At 41.7% G+C, this 25,744-nt stretch overlaps 1 protein-coding gene across 1 annotated transcript in view; it reads left to right on the top strand.

Annotated features, from left to right (window-relative positions):
- ETFA (electron transfer flavoprotein subunit alpha) overlaps nt 1-25,744 on the top strand; it is a 37,862-nt gene that overhangs the window by 8,774 nt on the left and 3,344 nt on the right. The window contains exons 3-11 of the mRNA XM_028742888.2: nt 620-701; nt 793-875; nt 1,164-1,263; nt 6,142-6,252; nt 8,306-8,407; nt 10,864-10,932; nt 11,359-11,441; nt 17,558-17,623; nt 22,155-22,235. Of these exons, the coding sequence (XP_028598721.2) occupies nt 620-701; nt 793-875; nt 1,164-1,263; nt 6,142-6,252; nt 8,306-8,407; nt 10,864-10,932; nt 11,359-11,441; nt 17,558-17,623; nt 22,155-22,235 (777 nt within the window). The remainder of the gene's footprint in view (nt 1-619; nt 702-792; nt 876-1,163; nt 1,264-6,141; nt 6,253-8,305; nt 8,408-10,863; nt 10,933-11,358; nt 11,442-17,557; nt 17,624-22,154; nt 22,236-25,744) is intronic.

Here is a 25,744-nt window from a genome sequence, read left to right as displayed (position 1 = left end):
TCAGGATAGGCACCTTATTAGTGATGATAAATGAGACCACGTTTATGACAGTTGTTCCATTGGCTTTTATTTTTCTGAGCAACTGATATATCCAGTTGTTTATAGGCATGCAAAACCCCCAGTAATGGATTGATGTCCTTATATAATGTGTGCTTAAATACAAATATATGCTGGGTTTGGGAATTGTAAAAGCAGCTTCTCTTATCTACAACCACCATGATAAAGTTGAAAAATTACAAAAAAACAAAATCTAAGGACTTGTCTAGTAAAAATGGTTAACTAGTTTGGCAAAGAGAATCTCAAACTTGCATATATCAATCAAAATCTGGTTGATTTTTTTGAGTGCTATGCTAATTTCGCATTTGGAATGCAATTCGACTCTTGGTGCTTGGGTGCTGGTTTCAGCCAAAATAAACTATATGTTGAAGCATGTGTCTGAATGACACTTCAGAGAGAGTGAGAGTGTTAAAGCAGAATGCTGCATTCTTTTCCCCCCTCATGCTTTATCAGCCCAGGGAGTCTTCTCTTACTATTTATTTACCACTCTTGCCAGTAACATCTGGTCACAGCAGTAATGTTTTGCATGCACAAATAGTGATAATAAACCTTTTCATTGCAGGTAGCTCAAGAGCTGAGCAAAGTGCAAGGGGTTGTCAAAGTTCTTGTCTCGCAGCATGATGCATACAAAGGATTTCTGCCCGGTGAGACTCATTTGCTTGTCATTAAGATTCTCTGCAGTCACCACTGTGATGGAAAATATAAGGTGTTTTGACCAATATGTTTCATCCCCAGAGGAGCTGACTCCATTGATTCTGGCAGTCCAGAAGCAGTTTAATTACACCCACATCTGTGCCGGGGCATCTGCTTTTGGGAAGGTGAGCATATATGACATCCACCACAAATCTGTTGTTCCAAAGAGATTGATCCCTAAACTAATTTATAAATTATGACTTGTAATTATTGCATATTGATATATACAGGACTTTTCTAAAACATTTAGTGTGCTGCTTCTATAGCGCTTCCATTACTTTCATTTGCCAGATATGTGTTTAGTGTATTGTCTCAATTTGTAATTTTTAGCAATAAAACTAGAGTAGTAGTCAGCGTTATGCAGGTTTATAACTTGTTAGCAACATTTGCTTCTATCTGTTTCGTTTGTTTAGAATCTTCTTCCCAGAGTGGCAGCTAAGCTTGATGTTGCTCCTGTCTCAGACATAATTGAAATAAAGTCTCCTGACACATTTGTGAGGACAATTTATGCAGGTGAGTGTTATCAGTCTGTATACCATATATAGTAATAATAAAAAAAAAATTTATTTGTATCCTGCCCATCTGGCTGGGTTTCCCAAGCCACTCTGGGCGGCTACCAACAGAATTAATGGTTTAATAATAATAATAATAATAATAATAATAATAATGCGATAAAACATCAGACATGAAAAACTTTCTTGAACAGGGCTGCCTTCAGATGTCTTCTAAAAATCAGATAGTTGTTTATTTCCTTGACATCTGATGGGAAGGCATTCCACAGGGCGGGCGCCAATACCGAGAAGGCCCCCTCCCTGGTTCCCTGTATTCTCACTTCTTGCAGTGAGGGAACCACCAGAAGGCCCTCAGACCTGGACCTCAGTGTCTGGGCTGAACAATGGGGTGAAGACACTCCTTCAGGTATACTGGGCCAAGGCTGTTTAGGGCTTTAAAGGTCAGCACCAACACTTTGAATTGTGCTTGGAAACGTACTGGGAGCCAATGTAGGTTTTTCAGGACTGGTGTTATATGGTCTCGACAGCCATTCCCAGTCACCAGTCTAGCTGCCGTATTCTGGATTAATTGCAGTTTCCAGGTCACCTTCAAAGGTATCCCCACGTAGAGCGCATTGCAGTAGTCCAAGCGGGAGATAACCAGAGCATGCACCACTCTGGCAAGACAGTCTGCGGGCAGGTAGGGTCTCAGCCTGTGTACCAGATGGAGCTGGTAGACAGCTGCCCTGGACAGAGAATTGACCTGCACCTCCATGGACAGTTGTGAGTCCAAAATGACTCCCAGGCTGCGCACCTGGTCCTTCAGGGGCACAGTTGCCCCATTCAGGACCAAAGAGTCCTCCACACCAGCCCAGCCCACCCCCCCAAAACAGTACTTCTGTCTTGTCAGGATTCAACCTCAATCTGTTATAGAGGTTTGCATTAGGGCATCTAACACCGCTTTGGTAACAGGAAAAGTGGAAATGGCTTTTCTGACGCAACTAATAGGATCATCCCTAGTACTGCAGGATTGTAGTTCAAAGTCCCAAGAAACCAGATATAGATTCTTAATTAACAGAATCTGCTGACATGTATTGTATTCCTGTTAATGCATTTCTGATAAGATTTTGCAAACTGTAAGCCATTCAGTTAGTTCCTTTTATTTAATATGGGTTACATTATTTCTTATTTCAGTAATCCATAGGGTTATCTTTTTTCGTTAGTGAGACATTGATACGATTATTTGTAATATTTAATTGACTTTCCCTAATTATTTTGCTGCCCTTATTTGTCTAGCCTTATCGTGCTTGTCTGATCTCATAATTTAATTTGGACATGAAAGCAGTAGCTTCTATGGCTTCTAAATTTGTTATGGCAGGATTTATTTCCTTCCTTTTGTCAGGGTTCCCTTGCCTTCAAAGACTGATGGATTGCTTCTAGGTTTTGATGTACCTTCTAATAATTTCCTTCTACAGTTATTTGTGCTTATCTATTACTTGCAATGTCTGTTCCCCCCCCCCCAATATCTTTTTTTCTGCCTCTTTCATCATTTCTTGTAAACATACAAGTGAGAAGAACCACATTGACAATGTGTTGGGTTTATAATGAATTAATTGGAGACTTAACAGCCCAGGTTTTAATGATTGGTCTACCCAGATGTTACATACTCAGTTGCTAGATTTTGTGCTGCCTTGATGGATATTCGCCGAAGGATGGTTTATACAACAAACTAGGCCCAAAATGCAAGACCTGTGCTCCTTCACGCTCCCTCCCTTATAATCGCTTTTAACTGTTTATCCTTGTTCTATATGTTAAAGTTATGCATAATATAATCACCTTTCAATCACTAGTTTTTATTCTTTACCTGTTTTAAGTCTTATATGTTCAGTTTATCTGTATGTTTTTTCCTATGCTGGTCTGTGACCGAAATAATTTGATACTACAGTGATACCTTGTTTTGAGTCCGCCCTGTTTAGGGTCCAGTTTATCCAACATCTGCGGCAAGCCCGGAAGTACCAGAATAGGTTACTTCTGGGTTTGCAGCACGTGCAGAAGCGCTAAATCATGCTTTGCGCATGTGCAGAGCGGTGCTTTGTCAAGCGTCCTTTTCATCGAGCGTCTGGGGCTCCGGAATGGATCCTGGACGCAAAAGGAGGTGGGACTTGCAAGGAAACATGTTTAGGACTGCAGTAGGTCTCTTACTGGCAGACTTTCCGAAGAACAAATAGGTGTAGTATGACATAAAAAGCATCAATTATTTTTATAACTTACTTGTAAAGTATGGTTGAAGGAATTAAAAGTGCAGCACTTTTAATCTTTTCTCGTTTCAAATGCAAACCAAATTTGTCAGTAGTTTCTTCATGGCAGTTGTGACTTTCTGAGCTTGTAACATTCTTTTGAAAACATAACTTCATTTCCTTGGAATGAGAATCACAGTGAGCATCCATCTACAAAGTCTGCCCAGGTTTGTTTGTTTCTTTAAAAAATATTTTTATTAAATATTTTCTTTTTACTTTTACAAAAATACATGCTTTGTCTCTTTTTTCCGGTTGTACAGTCTTTCTTACAAATCAGTTACATTTGTTGTGAGACATTAGTGTTGAGTACAGTATAAGGGTGGGAAAGAAGAGGGGGGAGAGGAGGGGTGGGGTGGTGAGGCTTATATTCTCTTGTATGGTAGGTTCTCTTACTATTCATTTATTACATTTCCTTGGTAGTGAGATGTATTAGGGAGCAGGGTATGGTTAGTTGTCCGAGGTTGGCTGCAGTGAGGTTTGTTTGCATTTGTGGGGGGACGGGGCTTGTTGGGTCAGGTAAGCCAGATTGATTTGTATGTTGTTGTTGGGTTCTTCTTGTTATCTTGTTGGCTGTGATAAAGGGGAGCCATACTGGGGTGAAGGCGTCCTCTTCTATTTGCCCCCATGTCAGCTTCAGTTTATTGGTTAGCTTTTCTAGCGAGCTGATATGGACTTGGAAGGAGGTTTAGACCACATTCTAGTCCATTGGGTGGGTTAATTTCGAAGCCTATGTTGTGCTCCCATTGTTCTTTGATTGCGTCAAGGGGGTTTGTAGGATTTTGGAGCAGTATTTTGTTTATTGTGGATACCATCCCTTTACTGTATCCCTCTGCTGTCAGGAGAAGGTTTTCAAAAGTAGTCAAGGGCCTAGTGGCTGCTGATTTTACTGTTGGATTGTTTAAAAAGGCATGGTGATGTGTTAGCCAAGATATTTGGTTGTCCCCGAGTTTGTCTTGTTTTTCTTGTCTTGGTATAGGTTTGTTGTTATGTTAGAAATCTTTTAGACAGTGTAGGCCTTTGACTTGCCAGGTTTTTATCTGGAGGTTTTGTGCTGCGTGTTGGAATAGTGGGTGATAGGCAAGGGGTTAGTGGGGATGGAGATAGTTTGCCTGCTTTTCCCCTCCATGCTTTAAGCATGGACTGTGTGAACCTGTTCAGTGTTACTGCCCAGGTTTGTTCATATCTCACCACCACTTTCTGAGCAAATGTTTCTTAGTCATGGAGTCAGTGGATGGCCATGAGCATTTTTTTTTGAGCAGGTTTACGTGGTAATGTTAATGGCTTAATAAACCATGTTTTATTTTCCCAAGCTCAGGCACTGGGTTTGCTTGCTCACTTCTCTCCTTGCGAGCAGCTTCAGTGTTTCTGCCACGGTGTATTAAAAATGTTCCATCTGGGAAACTGTGGCTTAATCTTGGTTGACTAATGTCACATCTGAAATAGAACAAGTCTCTCATTCTCATTCTTAGTCTTCAGTCCTTTGCACATTTCATTTGGGAGTAAGTCTCATGGAATTCAGTGGGGTGTATTTCTGAGTAAACCTGCATAGGAGAGGTCGGGTGTACAATGGAAGTAGGAACTGCATGCATCTGCTGTGCAAAACATTTTTTGTGGTTGGATGGCTACGGTACCTTCATGCTGAGGGAATGGATGTTTTTTCAGATACAGTGGTTCCTCGTGTTACAAACACCTCGGGTTTCAAACACTTCGGGTTACAGACTCGGCTAACCCAGAAGTAGTACCTTGGGTTAAGAATTTTACCTCAGGATGAGAATAGAAATGGCGTGGCGGCAGCGGGAGGCCCCATTAGCTAAAGTGGTACCTCAGTTTAAGAACGGTTTCAGGTTAAAAACAGACCTCTGGAACGAATTAAGTTTGTAACCAGAGGTACCACTGTACTTAGTGTCTAGTAGATGTGGCTAAACTCTTTTGTAAAAATAATAATATTGGTACTTCTTCCTTTCCACCATCAGGGTCACAACTGAAGGTTTTGTTTTGTTTTGTTTGTACTATGCTTTGTATTTTTGTGTTTTTATATTGTAAACCACCCTGTGATCTTCTGATGACGGGTGGTAGAGAAATTTAATAAATAATAATTAGTAGTAGTATTAATGAGTTGTCTGAAAACTTGAATGTGTCCAGTGGTGCTTAGTGGGGTGCCCAGGGCCTGGCGGTGTTGCACACCTGGCTTCCTGATGGTGTCTCTGCCACTTGCCAAGAGGTGGAGGCACGAGGTGCAGGGAACCTTGTGTGTGCCGGCATGGCAGCAGGAACCTTGGATTGGCTGCACCACCGGGCCCTCACTGTGCCCCCTCCCCCTGTCCAGAAGCGACAGCGATGTTCACTCTTGAGATGCCAGGTGTGCACTACACCAGCATGCCTGAGACACCAGGGAAGGTGAACCCTTGCTGTGTCTTACTGAAAAAATTTTCTGTGACACCAAGGAAATGTAAACCTATTCTGAGTCCATTTTTTAGTCTCTTAAATTTTCCTGCCTGAAAGGATTGTTTTGTCTAAGCAACAGCATTACTGCCCTCTGCTAAAAGCAGCTGATCATTGGAGTTTGCAATTTTATTTTCACACAAAGTGTGGTCTTTTTGTAGGAAATGCCCTGTGCACTGTGAAGTGTGATGAAAAAATAAAGGTGTTCTCTGTACGAGGTACTTCCTTTGAGGCTGCATCAATAAGTGGTGGTAGTGCTACAGTAGAGAAAGGTGAGTGTTCAGTTTGTCTGAGTTTTTTTCCTTCTCAAGTTGAAATTGGAGTAAAAACATTATTGTCAAATAAAAAGACAAAGTTGCACAAGTTTGCATTTATTGAATTCTTCCCTTTTTACACTTTGCCACTCTTTGTCTCCTAGAGTCCTCTAATTATTCCACATGGATATCTCTTTTTTTGTAGCCGTCTTGGGTCAGCTTACATGTAAAACTACTGTATCAAAATTGTGAAGCCATTTTGAATGGTTCAGTTGATTCAAACAAAAAGGAGAGGCTTTCCCCATAGATGCTGGAAAGGATGCATGTTTGTTATTCTGTTAGCCCAATGCATTTCCTGCCAAAGTAAAATTCCCCTTCCCCCAAAGTATGCATCACACCAGGTCTCTTCTACAGCTCATGCTCCATTAACCTGCATGCACTACTTTTGCCCCAGCCAAAGCATCACATAACCGTACCAAGACCATATCTTAAACTGAGTGGTGTTTCACCCTTGCTGTTTCCTCTGTGGTGGTGATGTGCTTTATTTCTGTCATGGAGAGTTAGAAATGTCTGTATTCTTGTTTTTGTTTTATTATGAATTCTTATGTTCTTATTTTGTATTTTCGTGTCGTGAACTACCCTGTGATCTTCAGATGAAGGACAGCATAGTGTACTATACTGCATACTGTAACAACAACAACAACAACAATTGCAACAGGCTAAATTGTGGATAACTGTGTACAGTCTGTAAGCCTATCTGTAAGCCTTATTCAGGGGCTTATCTGTAAAAGAAGTAAAAGGACAACACTTACTAAACCACATATAAAACACTTGTAAACTGATTCAAAACCTAGTTTTGGCTGCTTTGATGTAATAATAGACACGATGTAATAATAGACATGCATACTTGGAAATACTCCAGTAGAAATAATTCAGACTTACTTCTGAGTAAACATCTTGGTGACTTCACGTGTTGATTTATTTGCTATATGAGCCCTGATGTTTCTGACGGGCAAAAACGCAGGGCGGCATTTGTGTGTGCAAACTGGATCAATTACCTGCATCTAAAGGACAATGACATGCACTGCTACCATGCTGGATGCTCGCTGTTTCTCACTGTACATTTCATAGAATCATAGAGTTGGAAGAGACTACAAGGGCCATCGAGTCCAACCCCCTGCCAAGCATCTTCAACAATTTCCTTCTGGCAGTCTCAGTTTCAGTTGTTTTTATTTTATATCTTGTTGTTTGCCACCCTGGGCTCTTTTGGGAGGAACAGTGGGATAGAAATTTAATAAATAAAAAATCCTATTTAAGTCTTGGTATATTTTGAATGAATTCATATTAACATCCAGAGGTATAACCATATTGATGTTTTCTTTTATTTATTGTGTTTTTTAAATGGAGGAAGGACTATAGTTCAGTAATACTTCAAACCCTGTCATCTTCAGGAAGGGCTGTGAAAGACTGCTTTCTGAAATGCTAGAGAGCTGCTGCCAATCAGTGTAGGCTGGGGAAGGGAGCATTTGGCTTTCCACATGCTGCTGGACTACAGCTCCCATTATCATTGACCCCTGTCCCTGTCCCCTGTGACTGATGGGCATTGGGAGTCCAACAACGTCTGGAGGGCCACAAGTTCCCCATTCCTAGTGTTTATAGTACTGACATAGATGGAGCAGTGATCTGACGTGGCATAAGGCGGCAGCTTAGGTCTGCTAAATTTTTTAATTACTTGAGTTTTGCCACCACCACCCCATTAATTAAATGTACAGAAAGTGAGTTGGAAGGGACCATGAGGGCCATCTAGTCCAACCCCCTGCACTGCAGGAATCTTTGGCCAGAGGTGGAGAACATACAACTCTGGGATTAAGAGTCTCCTGTTCTTATTGACTGGACTGTAAATAATTTTTAACATGTTTTTGTTTATTAATGCAAAGATGTAAGATGAGCTGATATATATAATATCGCATATACTGCAGTGTTTGGGCATGGAGGTCGTTTTTATGGCTATGACTTTGTACCTTTCAAAAGCTCAGTGTCTTTTCTTTGTTTTGCTTTTTGATATAAACAGTTTCTGCAGCTTCACCAGCTGGTCAGTCTGAATGGATCGAACAAAAGTTAACAAAAAGTGATCGGCCAGAACTGACTAGTGCGAAGGTGGTTGTTTCAGGTGGTAAGTAGTGGCTAATTGGCTAGAATTGTGATGAACTAGTGGTGAAATTTCTAGCAAAGTAGAAAATAACGAAAACTTTGTTATACAGTGGTACCTTGGTTCTCAAACTTAATCCATTCCGGAAGTCCCAAAACCAAAGCGTTCCAAAACCAAGGCCCGCTTTCCCATAGAAAGTAATGCAAAACAGATTAATCCATTCCAGACTTTTAAAAACAACCCCTAAAACAGCAATTTAACATGAATTTTACTATCTAACGAGACCATTGATCCATAAAACGAAAGCAAGAATCAATGTACTATGCTATAAAATAAATAATACAGTATTGTAGATGATAAAGATAAAAATTATTATTATTTTCTTACGTGCACTGATGATAGTCACTGTTTGGATGGGGGGCTTTTATCCATTTCTGCAGTCATACAATCAATCAGTAGCTGAACTGGGTTCCACACAATCACAGAAACAAATTAACTGAAAAAGCCTCAAAAACAAAAATGCAAAATAAAAAGCAAATACAAAAGCGCCAAATACAGTGGTACCTTGGTTCTCGAACTTAATCCATTCTGAAATGTTTGAAAACCAAGGTGCGGCTTCTGATTGGTGCAGGTGCCCCAGAAACAATAGCCGACAAGTTCATCAGACGTTCAGCTTCTGAAAAATGTCAAAAAACCAGAACACTTCTGGGTTTTCAGCATTTGGGAACCAAGGTGTTTGAGAACCAAGGTACCACTGTACCTTCTACCATACCTAAAGAATTCTGACCAGTAATTTGTAGTTGGAAGCTGGAAAATGAGAAAGTGTACAGTTCATTGAAGTGGTGTGGAATTGGATGAAGTAAAGTAACTGTAAATATCAGCATTTGTCTTGTAATCAGCATGAATAATAAAAATGCTAGAAAAGCTTAGTTTGAAGAGTGATCTGCTTTTACAGTGAAGGGGGTTTGCATGCATGACAGGTGTCCCCTGCAATGATGCAGGGGTTACATTCCAGGTCCCTCCCCATAAGTAAAATGCCGTAAAAGGAGCAGCCTCTAAAAAGCCTCTGAACGCACACATTTTCCTGCTGTCCACCTCTCTCCCCCACTCCCTCTCCACACCTCTTTTTTTCCATTAGAGTTGGAGCTCTGGGGCTGGCTGGAACCTGGAGGACACGTGGAAAAGTTGTTGCTTCTGCTGCTGCTGTCTACCCCACTTGTCAGTTATTAGGCAGAGAGACTGAGCAGCGTAATCAAAGCCTCGCTGCGCCTCCAGTCTCTTTGGGGCTTCCTCTGCCCTCACTGGATGTCCTCTTTGGGCTTTGGGGGGGGGCCCCTCACAAGCCACAAGGACTCTCCAGTTCTCTCCTGCCATTTCCTGCTATGATTCTATATATTTAATTATTTACTGGTGCTGCGCATATACATGGTCATGTGCGATTAGAACGTGCATAAGTGGGATGCCTATACTACAATAGCACAACTAGTTTATCACATCTATCTCAGGAAAAATAAAATAGCAAAAAACAGTGCCCTACTTTATTACAGTCGTACCTCAGAAGTCGAACGGAAACCTAGGCTCGACTTCTGATTGGTGGCAGGAAGCTCCTGCAGCCAGTTAGAAGCCGCATAAGCCGTGTCGGACGTTCAAGTTCCAAAGAACATTTGCAAACCAGAAGACTCATTTCTGGGTTTGCGGCGTTCGGGAGCAAAAACCTTTGACTCACAAGGCGTTCGACTTCCGAGATACGACTCTACTTGAAAGCTGTAACTCTCAAGCCAGCAGGGGGAGTGAAGTGCAAGTTACTATGCTCTAATTCCTCCATTTTTTCAGTTATGGTAGATATGTAAATAAATGTGTAACCCTCTATCATTCTAAAGAAATAATTACATTAATCTCAAACAGACAACATTCATGTTAAGGCTGGTGACAAAAACCATTCACCCCTGGCTCCATGCCTGAAAAGAGCACAACAGGGCATGGGCAAAAGTAGCAGAGTAGCGTGAAATCCCGTGGAGTTCCAGTGTAAGAAAACACACACACAGGAAGCAGACGTTCTTCAGTAAAATTTTACTGAAGTTCTTAGAGCATAAAATGGTTACAAAGCCCAGTATTCTTGCTGGATCTCCAGGCAAAGTGCAGAACTTCACTCTGAAGAGCATGTCCAGTTACAGAGCCCAAAACCACAGACTGTACTGAAGAGAAAAGATAGAAGGAATACAGAACCATTCAGTAGCAGGATATTTATCCTATTCTGAGCATTTTGACCTTGAGTCTCATATGACTGATAAACTGATAAGGTTCAGTTGGAAAATGAATTGTTCCTTGGCTGGGATGTGTATGTGTGCCTGACAGAATGCACTGCAAAAATCGACAGTGGGGTGGAGCGTACAACAACACTTTATTACGGTCATGTATTTAGTCTGACTCAGAGATTTCAAGGCACTTGAACATATCTAACCTCTTACCTTACTTTTAAGGACGGGGCTTGAAGAGTGGAGAAAACTTTAAACTGCTGTATGAGCTTGCGGATGAGTTGCATGCTGCAGGTAACAACTGCTTTTACTCCTTGGTTCTGGAGCAGTTAGGGATGCTATCTATCCTATGGGCATATCTTTTGAAGTGTGTGAAATTTGGGTAAATGGCTTGTAGCTGGGGACTTTTGCGCATACATTAGCTTGGATCCTAACTTCCATGAGGGGAGTGTACTAGGGCTTTCTTGCTGCTGCTTTATGGCTCCCATCATGATCCCCTCATCTGTTCCTGAAGGTTGAGGGCCTATAGCTCCTGAGGGGCCTAAAGCTGGAAGGGTGAACTGGGGAAAATCAGGGATCCCCACTTGTGTTGGGGCAACCCAGTCAGATGGGTGGGGTATAAGAAAGAAATTGTTGTTACTAATGGGAAGACACATAGGATGAAGCATTAAATGTTGGCTTCTATGTTTCTTGAGATAACTATCTTTTTTTTGCTTCTAGTTGGTGCGTCTCGTGCAGCTGTTGATGCAGGCTTTGTACCCAATGACATGCAGGTTGGACAGACAGGCAAAATTGTAGCACCAGTGAGTATTCAAATTATTTTTGCAGAAGAGACTGGTTAAAATTCCCTGGAATAGTTTGGAGGACCATTGCCTTTTCCTGATGGAGCTGTAGGTAATGCAGTCTCCAGGCTTGCATGCAGCCTGCCCGCTACCCCACCCCCTTTCCCAGCCTGTAGTACCTTTAGGATTGCTAGAACCCTGCCCTTTTCTCTTCATGGTGTTGCCTTATCTTGGGAAAGATTCCCTTCTGGTGCATGGTATTATTGCAGCAATTTGAGTCGAGCTTGTCATAACTGTCATCACCCGCAGAGCATGTGACATTGGTGAAATGGGTGTGGTTTTCTAAAGTAGACTTGGCCTGATTTGAACAGAGTGACAGAAGCTTTGCCTCTTGGGATGAAGGGAAAAAAGGGAGTGTGATGGAACCTACTGTAACCTCTTAGCTTAGTCATTTAAAATTTACAGCAAACAAACAAACCTAAGCTAGGCCTCAGCATCTTAATACAGCCAAACAAGGAGCATATCTAATGCCAAAATCTGTACTGCTTCATTTATTTCCCTCTAAGAAGGCATATAAAATAATTAACAAAAACACGCATTTGCTGTGCCAGTTATTTTTTAGAAAGGTATTTAGAGAGCTCTGCCTTATTTGTCCTGAATGATTCAAAGCTCTGAGGGCTAGGATACATTTCCTAATCTTACGGGATATGTAACAAGAATGACTGCAATTATATATTTGTTTGCATGGTTTCAGCTCTAAATGCAACATCACTGGCCTGTTTTGTTTTCATTCTTGCATCCCCAGGACTGCAGTAACTTGACTGGTTACATATTTGTTTAAGGGGCGCAAATAGATACTACAAGGTTCTATTTAAGGCAGTGGCTAATTCAGAACAAAACACAGAATGGCCTCATAACGTAAGAGGAAATTGAATTTTGGTTTTGTGGACCTAGATGCAGATTTTAAAATCACAATACTGGCATAGGAAAAATATTGGAGACAGGAGACTTAATCATTCCAGTATAACTAGTTGCTATAATAAACATTTGGCACACCTAATGAAATGGCTGCCCCTTCCTCTTTTAGGACATTTAGAGGATGCTGTGTGAATTCTGAGTACTAAAATTTTAAACTTACCTGGTATAGAATCTGAAATATGGGGGGGGGGGTTATCCACAATATGAGGAGTTTCATATTTAGGCAGCTCTGGTTTTTGCAATAAGTTGTGTTTTGTGTACAACTGCACTTAGTAATATCGTGATGCAGTATGATCTTCTAGGCCAGGGATGTCCCAACAGGTTGATCACGATCCAATGGTCAATTGCAGTGGGTCTGTGGTTGATTGTGGGATCCTGCTTCCCGCCTAGTTTGGATCCCTAAAAAAAAGCTCAATAACTTTGGTTTCCTTAAAAAAAGCTCAACTTTGGTAGATCACTTTTTTATAGTGGGAGTAGATCACTGTCTCTTGAAAGTTGGACATGCCTGTTCCAGGCTAAATTTAGACCAATAAATAGCAACTTGCCTATGAAAAGGATTGACTTGATTGTTGATGAACTGTATACAAAAATTTAACAAGAATCTGCATGTCACATGGCTGAGATTTTACTTTCGGCAAGCATGTCTTAAACAATTGCATCAGGTTAATGGAGTAAATCTCATTTTTTTCAGTGGATTGAAAATTGAAATCTGATTGGAAGGGATATAAGGAGCAAGTAAAGTTGTGAGGGAAACTTTTGTTCACGATGGTGGGGGAGAGTATTTTGTCATGGATGCTTTTATTACTCTATTTATAGGCTTCAGAACTGGCCTAGTGGGGAATTCAGCTGATATGGAGTAGGGTGTGTATTTGAGGCAGGTTGGAAGAGATTTTGACTGATGCCACTGCTTCTCTGCTAATGGTTGGGAGATGCCAAAGGGAATGGTTTTGAAAGAAGATAGCCACATTTTTCTAACTGTTTGCCTTTAATTATGCTTTCACTGATTTCAAGAGATATCTTTGCTTTTGGCCCTTTTAAAAAAACCCTTCCTGTGCTATCCACAGACATACACTAGTTTGTTGCAGACCACTCTGGAAAGCTTGGCAGCCTGTTGAGTTCCTTTAAGTGGAGTAGAAGCTTTCTCAAAATGCACTTGTCTTGCTCTGTGAACAAATGGCCAGTTTGTTCAGATACGTTAAAAGTGCGCTCAGTTAGCAGCATAGTCCTTTGGGAAAGTTCTTAGAAGTAAAACATTAAAAATGATTGTACTTAGTTGACTGAGGGGTGAAAAAAAATTCCCCATTCAATAGGAATGTTGTCTGAAATGGTTTCATTATAATGCGGGACTTAAAGTCTGAGCTGTGCAAATAAGTGGTCCCTACCATTTGAGATCTCAGCCTACAGCATTGTGGCCTGGGACTGCTGTGGTATGGATTGCTACATTATTGGGCATCTTGGCCATCACCCATGTTGTCCTCGTTCCGAACTATTTCCTGGCACCAAAATGTGCAGAGCTGAGATAATAAATGAGCTTTGTCATATCTTGCATAATCCTGAAGGGTTTTTGGCCACCAGAGAACTGTTCTGTCAACATGTTCACAGGCACCTAATGTATCTCTCCTTCTAATAGTGAACTTGGGTGATAAGTTGGACAGAAATGGAGCCAAGATGGGGCCTCTGAGGAACAAGAGGGAAACATCTATGTTTGGTGGAACCCTGAGGTTAGCAGAAAGAGGATGAAATATTTAGAAAATTGCTCCAGCGGACTGGGACGGAACTTGTTCTGTAGCTGCAGTCTTAGTCAAAAAAGAAAAACTGAGGTTCCTTGGTGAGTGGGAGGAGAATAAATTGGGCTGTTGGAGGAAGGTGGTGGCTGGAGCACTCCTGAAGAGGAAGCACTCAAGCTTGTGTTGGGAATGAACCAGCGATTTTTCAACAAACAAACAGCACGGTCAGCTTGATAATAAGCCCTCTTGGTTTAAAGCTTATTTTGAAACTGACCAGAGTTTCTTTTTTAAGATCCCTGGTTCCTGTGGTTAAGCTTGACAGAAGTCCTCATGGCTGTGTGAGTAGAGTGGGGAGTTTATGACTGACACTTCACTTGGAATTGCGATGGCTTCTTTGCGTAATTATGTATCATGGTTTGGCAGTACATACACACCAGTCTATTATTTAAATATTAAATATTTATCTTATACCTCAACGATCTTGGCATTCATTCTGCTTAGCAAGTTGTGACTTTAAAAGAGTACATTCTGGAGCTCCTTACTCTAAAATTTCTGTAAAGATGCACATGATAACTAAATTAAGTTCTCAGAACTGACAGTTCGCTGTTTGGGAGGAGGGAATTTGGGTATTTTATTAATGGACCAGGAGTGATGTTGATGGTGCAAAGGTTAAGTCAGTGCTGTTAACAGATTTGGGGGGGAAATGCCCATTTCCTCTGAATGCGCAGCAGTGTTGTCTTGTTTTTTTGAGCCACAAACTTCAAAGAGCTGTTTGTATGCAGCTGGGACTGAATTTTCAGGTTCTCTTTCTCTGACTTGCTAAAAAGCTGAAGACTGACAGCCCCTTTCATCCTACATTATCCAGTGTGGCTTTTAAGTCCAAGAGAACCGTGTACTCAAATTGATGCTCTGTTCCTCAGGGGTTGGTGCAGAAACATTAAATTGTACTAAAATATTCATATGAGAGTGCATTTAGCTGAAAGCAATTGATGTGCTTTTCCCACGAGAGCAAAAAGAAATGCTGTATGGCCCTGCACTCAAGCAGACACCCTAAGCACGCTTAAGAGTAATCACGTGTCCCGGCTGATCAAAGCCCCATATAAGTTCTTAAAGTGAAAAGGATTAGAAAGGGATGAAATTGTTTGACCTGGCAGGCTCTATAGTGATGTGAACTACTTCACTGCTTGGGATTTGAGCAGTTTTTTCCAGTGCAATGTGGGCTCATGCAATATCCACATTTTTCCTTGCTTAATTGCTGCTTCTTCGCTCTGCAGATTCAACGGGGCTGCATGGGGGGTGGTTAGAGGGCTCCACAGATATTGGCTTCACTTATTAGCCAACCATTGTTTGCAGTTTCCATTCCGCACACACACATACCCTGGTTGCCTGGCATCTGCAGAGAGCTGGAGAGAGAGAGAGAGAGAGAGAGAGAGAGAGAGAGAGAGAGGTGCATTTGGCCCAATATTGTTGAATCTGAGTGGGAGAGACTTCCAGGTTTGAGGCAGAGAGCTGTTCCCATCACCTGCTGAGCCTTTTAACTGGAGTATCTGGTAATTAAGTATTGGACCTTTTACATACAAAGCATGTGGTCTTCTGATTCTTCTCCGAAGATAAGAAACCACATTTATTTCTCATATGGCTTGGAAGAGATTCTCCAAACTGCAGTGCAATTGAGAACTCTGGGATGTTCCCTGTGTGCTCCTGGCTGTTCTGCTCTCTATATGGCCAGGGTACCTGTTGAGCTTGCAAGTGGATTTGTTGGCACCTTCATAAGGAAAATATGAATATTTAACCCAGAGAGCATAGCACATTGCAGATTGCACTGTACTACCACTGCAGGGATTATAGCTTACTGTGACAGGCAGATATGCTGTTACAAAAGTTTTGGGTGATGGTTGGTCTTAGAACCACATAATAGGTGTGTGTGGTGTGTGTGTGTGTGTGTGTGTGTGTGTGTGTGTGTGCGCACGCACGCACGCACACACACACAGATTCCAGATGTGCTTAAGGCATTCAGAAACTTGTTAAATTGCCACCTGTTCTTTCTTTACTAATCCGTATGATTGCCTAACTTTGTATTAATATGTCAAATTCTGCATGCACAAAAACAGACCTCTACACATTTCTTGGCCACCATTGCCCAGTTAGTGCAGCCTTATCGCAGCAATGCATTGTCAGCAAGATCCACAAGTGCAGAACTCCCGTCAGGGTCTTGACTCTATTTAAAGTGTTTTGTTTTGTGGGACCCACCTCTCTTGCTGAATCTATGCGATTTTGTTTTGGTTGTAACTACCAAAGCCTCGCTTGCTGATGCCACTCTTTGATGCACTTGGGTCCCAAGCCATTTAGAGCTTTGTATGCTAGTACTAACACCTTGAACTGGGCCGTGCTGCTTGCTGGCAACCGTTGCAGTGCTTTCAGGTCCAGTGGTACGTGGTCTCATGGGGCTGCCCCACCTAGCAGCTGCATTCCAAACTAGTGGCAGTCCCTGGAATGTCTTCAAGGTCAGCTCCACATACATTGCATTATAGTAGTCCATGTGGGATCTCACCAGAGCATGGACAGCTTCAGTAAAAAAATGTTACTTTTACTTACTTTCACAATTGAAATTGTTTTATTTATTTTTATAAATGTATATTATATTGTTGTAACCCAGCCTGGGCAGAGGAGGAAGAAATATTATAAATAAAGAGGGTGCAAGCCCTGTCATTGGGACTTTACTGCTGAGTAAACATGTGTGGAAATGCTTTTAGAAGTCAATGGATAAGAAATTTGCTGTGGGGTACAGTTGCTTTCTGAATCTTACATGGTCTGTATGCCTATTTCTCCCTTAAACATTGAGTTAAAAGGCTTCAGTGTCAGTGAAAGAGCAGCTAAAATGACAGATTGAGAATTGCATTGCTGGATCCTCCCTTCTTAGGATCACTATGTTTTGACATGTTGGGCGGTGACTGATGTGGTTTCTTCCCACAGCAAGTAGAATCATAAAATTGTAGGGTTGGAAGGGACCTCAGGGGTCATCTATCCTACCTCCTGCAGTGCATGAGTCATAGCTAAAGAATCTTTGCCAGATGGCCATTCAAGGAGAGTCCACCACTTTCTGAGGGAGTCTATTCGAACAGCTCTTATCCTCAGAAAATTCTTCCTGGTGTTTAGTCAGTATTTCTTGCAATTTCTATCCATTGATTTAGGTCCTACCCTCTGGAGTGGAAGAAAAGGAGCTTGCACCATCATCTAGGTAATAGCCATTTTCAAATAACTGAAGAGCAATCACATAGATGATGGAGCAAGCTCCTTAAGCCAGACAGAATATTGAGGAGCAGAAGCAATGTAGACTGAACCTAAGTCACCCACTGGTAAAATTTGTTTGCAGAATGCATTTTCCCACTAGTTTGAATCTTTATTTCAATTCTATTCTGTTTTCTGTTTCAGGAACTTTATATTGCTGTTGGAATATCTGGAGCAATTCAGCATCTAGCTGGAATGAAAGACAGCAAGGTACTATAGAAAAGTTTATTGGTCATAGTCAAAGCAGAGACAAGCTTCTTTTGGGTGGTGGCAGTTGAGTAAAATATAGAAATAGAATAGATTAATCCCATTCTAGAAAGTAAATCAGTTGTCAATATCACAACATTATTGCCAATAGTGCATTACAGTGTACACATTCCAAAATAAACAGAAACAGACCATTTGTAGAAGCAGACTGAATTTATAGCTTAAGCAAAACAGTTTCTGTTTAGAATCCTATGCCGTAGAGCTATATTCATATATTTCAGAATCTGACACATGAATTCATGCATAACAATGTGCAATTTGAATTATGGACTTACTATTCCATAAAGTAAAAGACGCTTTTTGAATGTTCCATCATTTATCCATTCAAATGGAAACCCTATTATAAAATGATAATAAAACTTTAAAAGGTTTAACTCATTAGTAGCTGAAATGTTTTTCAACTATGTTTTTCCACAAGACTTGTTCAGATTATCTTTGTGTACCTCCAGTGGAAGATGGGTTTCATTCTCTTTGCAACAAGAGCTTTCCTGCCTTTTTAACAGGCAGTTTAATGTGAGAAAATTCACATGTTGAAGCATGAAAACTATAAAATAATTCTGTGTCTTCGCTGTATGTTCCAGTTTTCTTTTTTGTGTTCTCTGATGTGCTTTGTTTTCTCTTTGAATTGTGAAGAGTCAGACTATTTCTTGTCATTAACAAATCATCCTAAGGACATTGGAGCCATGTAGTCAAATAGGTATGTCTGGGCAGAACAATGCTACACTCCTTTTTGGGACATAGTTTCAGTACCTGAATAGTGTCACAGACACACACACCACTGTGGAGACTCCTGGAAAAAAATTGCCCATAGTGGTATATGACACACCAGCTGAGGTGCCTCTTACCTGTTCATTAGCCCAACTCATGTAGCTGATACTCTGGGCAATGTGGCTTTTAAAACTCCTCCTCCTGCTTGGAGTCTCAGAAATATTTGTTGATGGTTAGTGCATTGAGGTTGCATCCAGTGTTCATCTTACTCAGAGCAGACTCGTTGATACGAATGGGCATGAAGAACTTTCATCCATTAATTTTATTGGCCAGGACCCTAAGATTATTACCCTATATAAATTCTAAGACCCTATATAAAGTTACTTGGGGAGGAAACCCCATTGAACACAGTAAAACCTTATTTTGGGCAGATTCAGGTAGGTAGGTAGCCGTGTTGGTCTGACGCAGTCGAAATAAATAAATAAAAATTTAAAAAATTGTCCAGTAACACCTTAGAGACCAACTAAGTTTGTTCTTGGTATAAGCTTTCGTGTGTATGCACACTTCTTCAGATATCTGAAGAATAACTTATTTTGGGCAAATGTGCACAGGAGTACAGTACAATTCACAAAGTGACTTATCTGAGATAAACAAGAGAACAGTTTGCCCTCTTTCACATGAACAGTACTTTGAGAGACATAATTAAATGGCAGAAATGGCAAGAATGAGCATTTTAAAGTGAAGGAACTATGGTTTAATATTTAGGTGGAAAGGAATCTAGCAAAATGATGCTCCTGCCAGAATGGTGAAACTGGTGGAGGAAGATTGTTGATGCTGCAGTTTTCATTCTTAAACTCTATGTGGTTAAGATAGTTTCCTGCTCCGTATGATTTTTTTGTGGGGAGGAGGCATTAAAAGTCAATATGGAAAGGCGAACATCCAATTCATGTTCCATCTTGTGTGCTGCTCCCTGACTGGCTTGGACTATATTCGACCATCTTTTTTGTCATGACCATCTAAACAGATGATTCCACCAGTAATGCTAGGGAAAATATTCACCCTCTAATACTCGAGCAGAATGATCTCTCTGTAATGATGGTGAAGGAACTGTCCTATCCAAGCCCTGCTGGGTTGCAAGCTGGTGGGGTGGGCAGCTTTTTCCCTTGGCTGGGAGATTCACTCTGCCATCTCCAGGGCTGGTACATGTTTCTTCCTGGTTTAGAAGTTTCCCCGGAGAACAAGGGAGCTTTTAGGTCTCGCTCTCCCTTGCGCCATTGGAACACAGGTGGCATAAGTGTGTGTGTGTGGGGGGGGTGCAGCTGCAGAGGTTTCTGTGACCACAAGGGGATCTCTAAGGTGAATCTTCCTTTTCATGGGCAGATGAAGAAATGCACTCTTTCCTGTGGCCCCTGGGCTGCCCTCCTGGCGGGAACCCCTGGTTTGCGCCCTAAGGCAGGGGTGGATGATATCTGGTTTCCAACATCGCAGTGTATCACCAGCTAAACATCACAATATACCAATATATCACCATGTCTGAAATAAGGATGGAGCTATGTAGAGGTACTGGCTGAGCTCACTGTTTCCCCTACATTGTGATTTTTGCATAGCACATACACACATCATGATTAGCAGTATAATGCCAGGTCAAAAATTATGAAAACGATAACACGATATGGCCTTTTGTCTGGTTTTGGATGATATACCAATATATCCCCCTGCCTTACCCTAAGGCTTCAATGATCTACACACATGCTCAGCTCAGTGGGACAGAATTCTGAATAGACATGCTGAGAAATGTGCTGTAAATTGCTTTGGCACTGGACTTGAATAAAACAAATCTTTCATCACTTCAGTAAGTTGTGCTATTTCTGTCCACTGCTTTGGGCGTTGAAAATGCCATTTTTTAAAAAAAAGATGTTCAAATATGTTTTGCTAGAGGTTTTTTTCTGAATATTGTTATTTGAACTCGCAGAACATATTTTTGAGAGCTTAAACTTTATTTTACTTTTACTTGAACTGTGCCCCACTTCTGTGTGTTTATCAGACCCTAGACGGAGTTGGGTTGTATCTGCTCTAACAATGTGTGGAAGCAAGGGAAACCCTTCTGTAACCATGGCAACAATCTCCTGAGTGGATTTCCACCCTCCATGCTGTCAATTATCTGGCACTGTGAACTTGCACACTTTGAATATGTTTCTGAAAGTAGTTCACAAAGCTTTTTGCAAGCAAAATGTATAATTTATTTGTCGTTATGTCATGGTAGAAAACCAGTATTTATTTATCTTTAAATAATGGAATCTTTCTGCTTTCCTCTCTCGCCTTAAAAACTATTTTTCATATCTATATGAAAAATAGTTCACTAAAAGTAAACTGTTGATAACTAGCAAATAAATATTATTGTGACAGCTGCATGTAGATAAATTCATGCTATGCTTCTTCGTTGCCTGTAAGCTCATTTGAGTTAGTTAACCTTTTGCTTAAGTAAATTAACTAAATATTTAAATAAAAGACTTGAAAGTAAAAACAGGTGAGGCTTAAGCATTAATTGGGCCAGTGGCTGATTCGTTAACACAATTTATTGTAGGACAGTGGTGTTGCTGCTATTTGAAAGAGAGAAAGTAAAATGTCCCTTTGGAGGTACTTGAGCCGTACGTCCTTAGGCAGGTTCAAGAAGCCTGTGATGGCTTTATTGAACCTCTCATGTTCAGAGGCAGTGTGCCACTGAACCTCAGCTGCTGGGCAGCAACAGCAGAGGTGCTCTGTGACTTTTCTGTCCTCCTTGTGGACTTCCCAACAGCATCTGCTTGGTCGCTATGCAGAATGGAATACTGGACTAGGTAGACCTTTGGTCTGAACCAGCAGGGCTGCCCATGTGTTTTGAAGCCCTCAGGGATGTTGAAGGTTGCTCTTAGCACAATGGCTGCAATTTCTAATTATCTATCCCACAGCCATAAGATTGTTGCAGTGATTCCAATCCAGTGGACTGTATCCAATGCTGCAGCTCCTGCAACAGACTTCCAGGTGCAGGGTGGAGCTTCTTTCTCTCCAGTCCCCTCCAGCCCCCCCAATAGTCCCCCAAATTGGCTCCAGGGGGTTGGGGGACATTCCAGAGTAGATCTGGCAGTGGGGGAAGGGGAACTGGGAGTCCTCTTGCCCCAGCTCAGAACTGGAATCAACACATTGCCTATGCTTATTATTATTATTATTATCATCATCCCATGTCTTTGATTCTCAGGCTCATCTTTTTAGATGTGTTGTTCAGCTTATCTCGAGGCTGGGAATGGGTCTTGTTGGACTCCAGCTCCCATCAGCCCCAGCCAGGAGGGCCAGTGGTGCTCCAGCCCTGCTTTAGAGTGAGAACAGAGAAGTTGAGAGAGCACTAGCAGGTGTTGGTGTTTTGCCTTGGGAGTTGCTTGTGATGAAGAGTGGTAGGCTGGATTTAAAGCGTGATCCTGGGCAGGCAAATAGAATTTCACCATGTGGCATTGCATGTGCCCAGTGTCTGGCTTGACACATGCATTGCCAACAGATTCGGGGGGGGGGGATTAAGATTGAGGCACCACAAGACAGGTTGTAAACATTCAGTTTTTTATTTCTGTTGTGAAGAGTGAGAAAGAACCTCCCTGAAGAGCAGCAGGGTCAGCCAAGGCTGGGGGCATGAGCAGGCAGTTGGGCAAGCGGGTCTCCTCCCACTCTCTGACTACAGAGAAAGCCACCAGTAACTTGTACTCCATGAGTAATCTCCCTCTTTACTTTCTTTTTTCAGACAATAGTAGCTATCAACAAAGATCCAGAAGCACCAATATTCCAAGTTGCCGATTATGGTTTGGTAGCCGACTTGTTTAAGGTGAGTTTTGTTGTGGGGGAACCAACCTGATTACATTCCAAAAGTTGTTGGGTTAAAGCTGCCTATCAGTCCTCACAGACGTAAACAGAGATTGAATGTGTGCTGATCATTTTCCTTCCACTCTCCAGTACTTCAAGCTTTAGAAGTGTTTCCTTCACCCACCTCAATCCAAGTAAGGCTGTTTGGGATGGGCACTGATTTTGATAGCCCTGCAAAAAGTCATTATGTCATAGACCTTGCTCTTTAGGATCTTGAAACCTCGTATGGCAAGGGTTATATTCAATGAATCTGCCAATATCTATGTAGCCCCTTTCAGCAGCCAGCACCGCCTCCCAAATGGGGTTATACAGCCTTGACCATATGTGTTAAGGTAAAGGGACCCCTGACCATTAGGTCCAGTCGTGGCCAACTCTGGGGTTGCGGCGCTCATCTCACTTTATTGGCCGAGGGAGCTGGCGTACAGCTTCTGGGTCATGTGGCTAGCATGACTAAGCCGCTTCTGGCGAACCAGAGCAGCGCACGGAAACGCTGTTTACCTTCCCGCTTGACCTATTTATCTACTTGCACTTTGATGTGCTTTCAAACTGCTAGGTTGGCAAGAGCAGGGACCGAGCAACGGGAGCTCACCCCATTGCGGGGCTTCAAACCACCGACCTTCTGATCAGAAAGTCCTAGGCTCTGTGGTTTAACCCACAGTGCCACCCGTGTCCCTGACCATATGTGTTACATAATACTTAATAACATGTTTCCTATCTTATTAGGAACTATATGAAAATTCTGCAGGCAAGGGGTTGACCACAATCTGCATTAACTGAAGCAGGGCTTGTATTTGAGAGCAAATGGCTGTACAACTTTATTTTAGCAGATTACAATTAAAAGGTCCTATTAGGTTTGTTACTTGGGAGGCACTTTTACATGCAACAGCAATGGCCGAAATCTTGAGCCCTCCCCTCCCAGTGCTCTGTTTTCTTCTCCCAGTAGCTTGGCCAAGGACAGAGGGAGATTTGCTTCTCTCTACTCCCACTCCAGGGCTGCAGGTTAACATGGTAGGAGGAGGCACACTCTGATTTTGTGCCAGTGTACACTCCTCCCTTCCTTAGAGGTGAGGATGCCCCTGCATAACTGTAGTGCCCCCTGGAGGGACCAGTGGGAAGAATGCATTCAAAGTAAGGAAGCAGAGTGCAATTCTCCCCTCTTCCTCCACCTCCACTGGTGAAGTGGAATATGGTCTAGAGCTTCTCAGCTGGCTTTTGTGATAAAGCAAGCCAATGTAAATAAAAACTCTGCCAAGGATGGGGAACCTCTGGCCCATGGGGCAATCTGGGCCTGTCAAGGGGTCCAATTTGGCCCAAACCTTGCCTACTTTCATGGAAAGCCCTCCCTCCACTGATCCCTACAGTCTCCAAAAAGGACCAGTGTGAGGGAAGCTTTCCAAATAAATGGGGTCTGCTTGCTTTTGCTGCCCATGCAAGGCCAGCTTTCCCCCTTGATTCTGTGATGAAGGACCAGTTATGTGCATTGCAGCACCCTCAACAGTCTCCCTGCCTTAAAGCATCTTTAAAGGAAGTGGGAGAAAAGGCTGCTTCAAGGAACACTGCAAAATGTTTCACAGGCACTCCCACACTCCTTTTAATCTCTGATTGCAGGGCAATGATTTTGACAGGTGGGTGGGACAACTCACTTGATGATGATGATGATAAATCATGTGACATCATGTATCTGACAAGTGGGTTGCCCTGACCACCCGTCACAGTTGGCCTGTTGGGTGAGGCAAAGTAAACCAGAGCCAAAAAAGGTCCACACCCCTAGACTGGGCTAATGTGGCACTTTGGAAACAGAGGGTACGTATTATTTCTGGCACTATTGCCCCAACCACATAAATTCCACTGGCACCTGTTTTACCTGGATCTATATTGTGCTACCCCACCTCAATAATTGAGAAAAGTGTCAAAATCTCTTTGGCAACTGTGGCAGTGAAGGAACGGGCAGCAAGGGTGCAATCTTGAATAAAATATGGGGGGGCACAGGTAAACCCCACCCCACATAATCGATCACACGATACAGCATATGCACATCATTTGAGTGGCAATGTCCATCAATGGGGGGGGTCTGGCCCTCTCAAATATTTTTGGGGGGCCAAAGGGACCTCGGCCCATAGGAGTCAGCTCCTATAATCAGCAGTCAGGTATCTTAAGGCTTTGTCTGTATGTGATGGCTCGTCCCTCGGTTAAACAATTCCACCTCTTTAGTTCTTTTTTTAAAAATATATTTATTAAAATTTTCAGATTTAGTACAATAAAAAAAAGAAGCAAAAAGGAAAAAGCAAAAAAGATTAAAAACACATAATGTTCACAATACTTATTTTTCAATAACATATTTCCCTGACCTCCTCATACCTCCCTTTCTTGTATTCCAGTTCAAGTTGTTAATTCAGCAAATCCTTATCCATAATTTTTAACCTATTTCTATACTTAGTTTAACATATTATTATTTTACTTTTTCTCTTTCATCCATTTCCTCAATTTATTTTTGCTAACCTTATTTTCATTTAATTTAGTTCATTTTAAAAAACCAATTTTACCTTATCCAAACTTAAACATCTATACTTACACATCAATACACATTCTTAAAACATTTTTTCTAAAGTCGACCCAAATTCCCTTCCACGAATTCCCCAATTTTCATACACATTACAAAAACAAAATAAAAACAGAACAAATTATAATTATGTACCCTTTGGATTCCCAAACCCCACCCCACCCTTTCCCGGTTTCAGTCCCCAACAAATGTCCATCAGTCTTAATCTAGTATTAGCCTGGAGATCTCACATCTGAGGCTCTTAATTCTCTCTCAATTCCTCTCTGCCGGTTTTTTTGATAGTCCTTAAAATTGAACACCAAATCTCGGAGAAGCTCTGGCCCTGCAGGATCCATGTTTCTTCCAGCCAGTCCTCCATACTTAAGAGTGGAGCCCAAATCTTGTTTCTTACTCCTTTCAAGTCCAAATGTCCCCAAAGCTCCAACTTCCACCTTAAGCAAATTTGTAATCCTTAGGTCTTCAGATCTCCACAGGTCTCTCCTTTTTTCAATCTCCAATTCATGCCAGATTGTCCACATCAAGTTTCTATTTTCCTTCATTACCATCATGTCAGGCCTCAAGTCCTCCTTCGTCATCTGCAAAATTACAGCTCCTTCTTCCTTTTCTTCAGGGACAACATATGTCTCCTTCTCCAAATTCTCAAAGCTCTCCAGTTTCTCTTTTTGTCCAGTTGAATAAACTTCCTGATTCGAATCCTTATCAGATTCAATGATGTTGTTTACAGTTGAGTCCAGAGTTGTAACATTTGTTGCCAAAACATCAATTTGGCCTTGTAACTTTCCCAAGAGAACAAAGACTCTGTCCAATTCAGCCTGAATTTTCCCTCCTCCAGCCATTCTTGTAATGTCCCAAAACCCCCTCTAGAGGGATTTTGGTTCCTTGATATTCATTCCAGTTCAAATCCAAAAATC

Source organism: Podarcis muralis, chromosome 9, assembly GCF_964188315.1.
Source record: "Podarcis muralis chromosome 9, rPodMur119.hap1.1, whole genome shotgun sequence".
NCBI lineage: Eukaryota > Metazoa > Chordata > Lepidosauria > Squamata > Lacertidae > Podarcis > Podarcis muralis.
The sequence above is the reverse complement of the archived record's forward strand: the minus strand, read 5'-3'. Positions and strand labels throughout refer to the sequence as shown.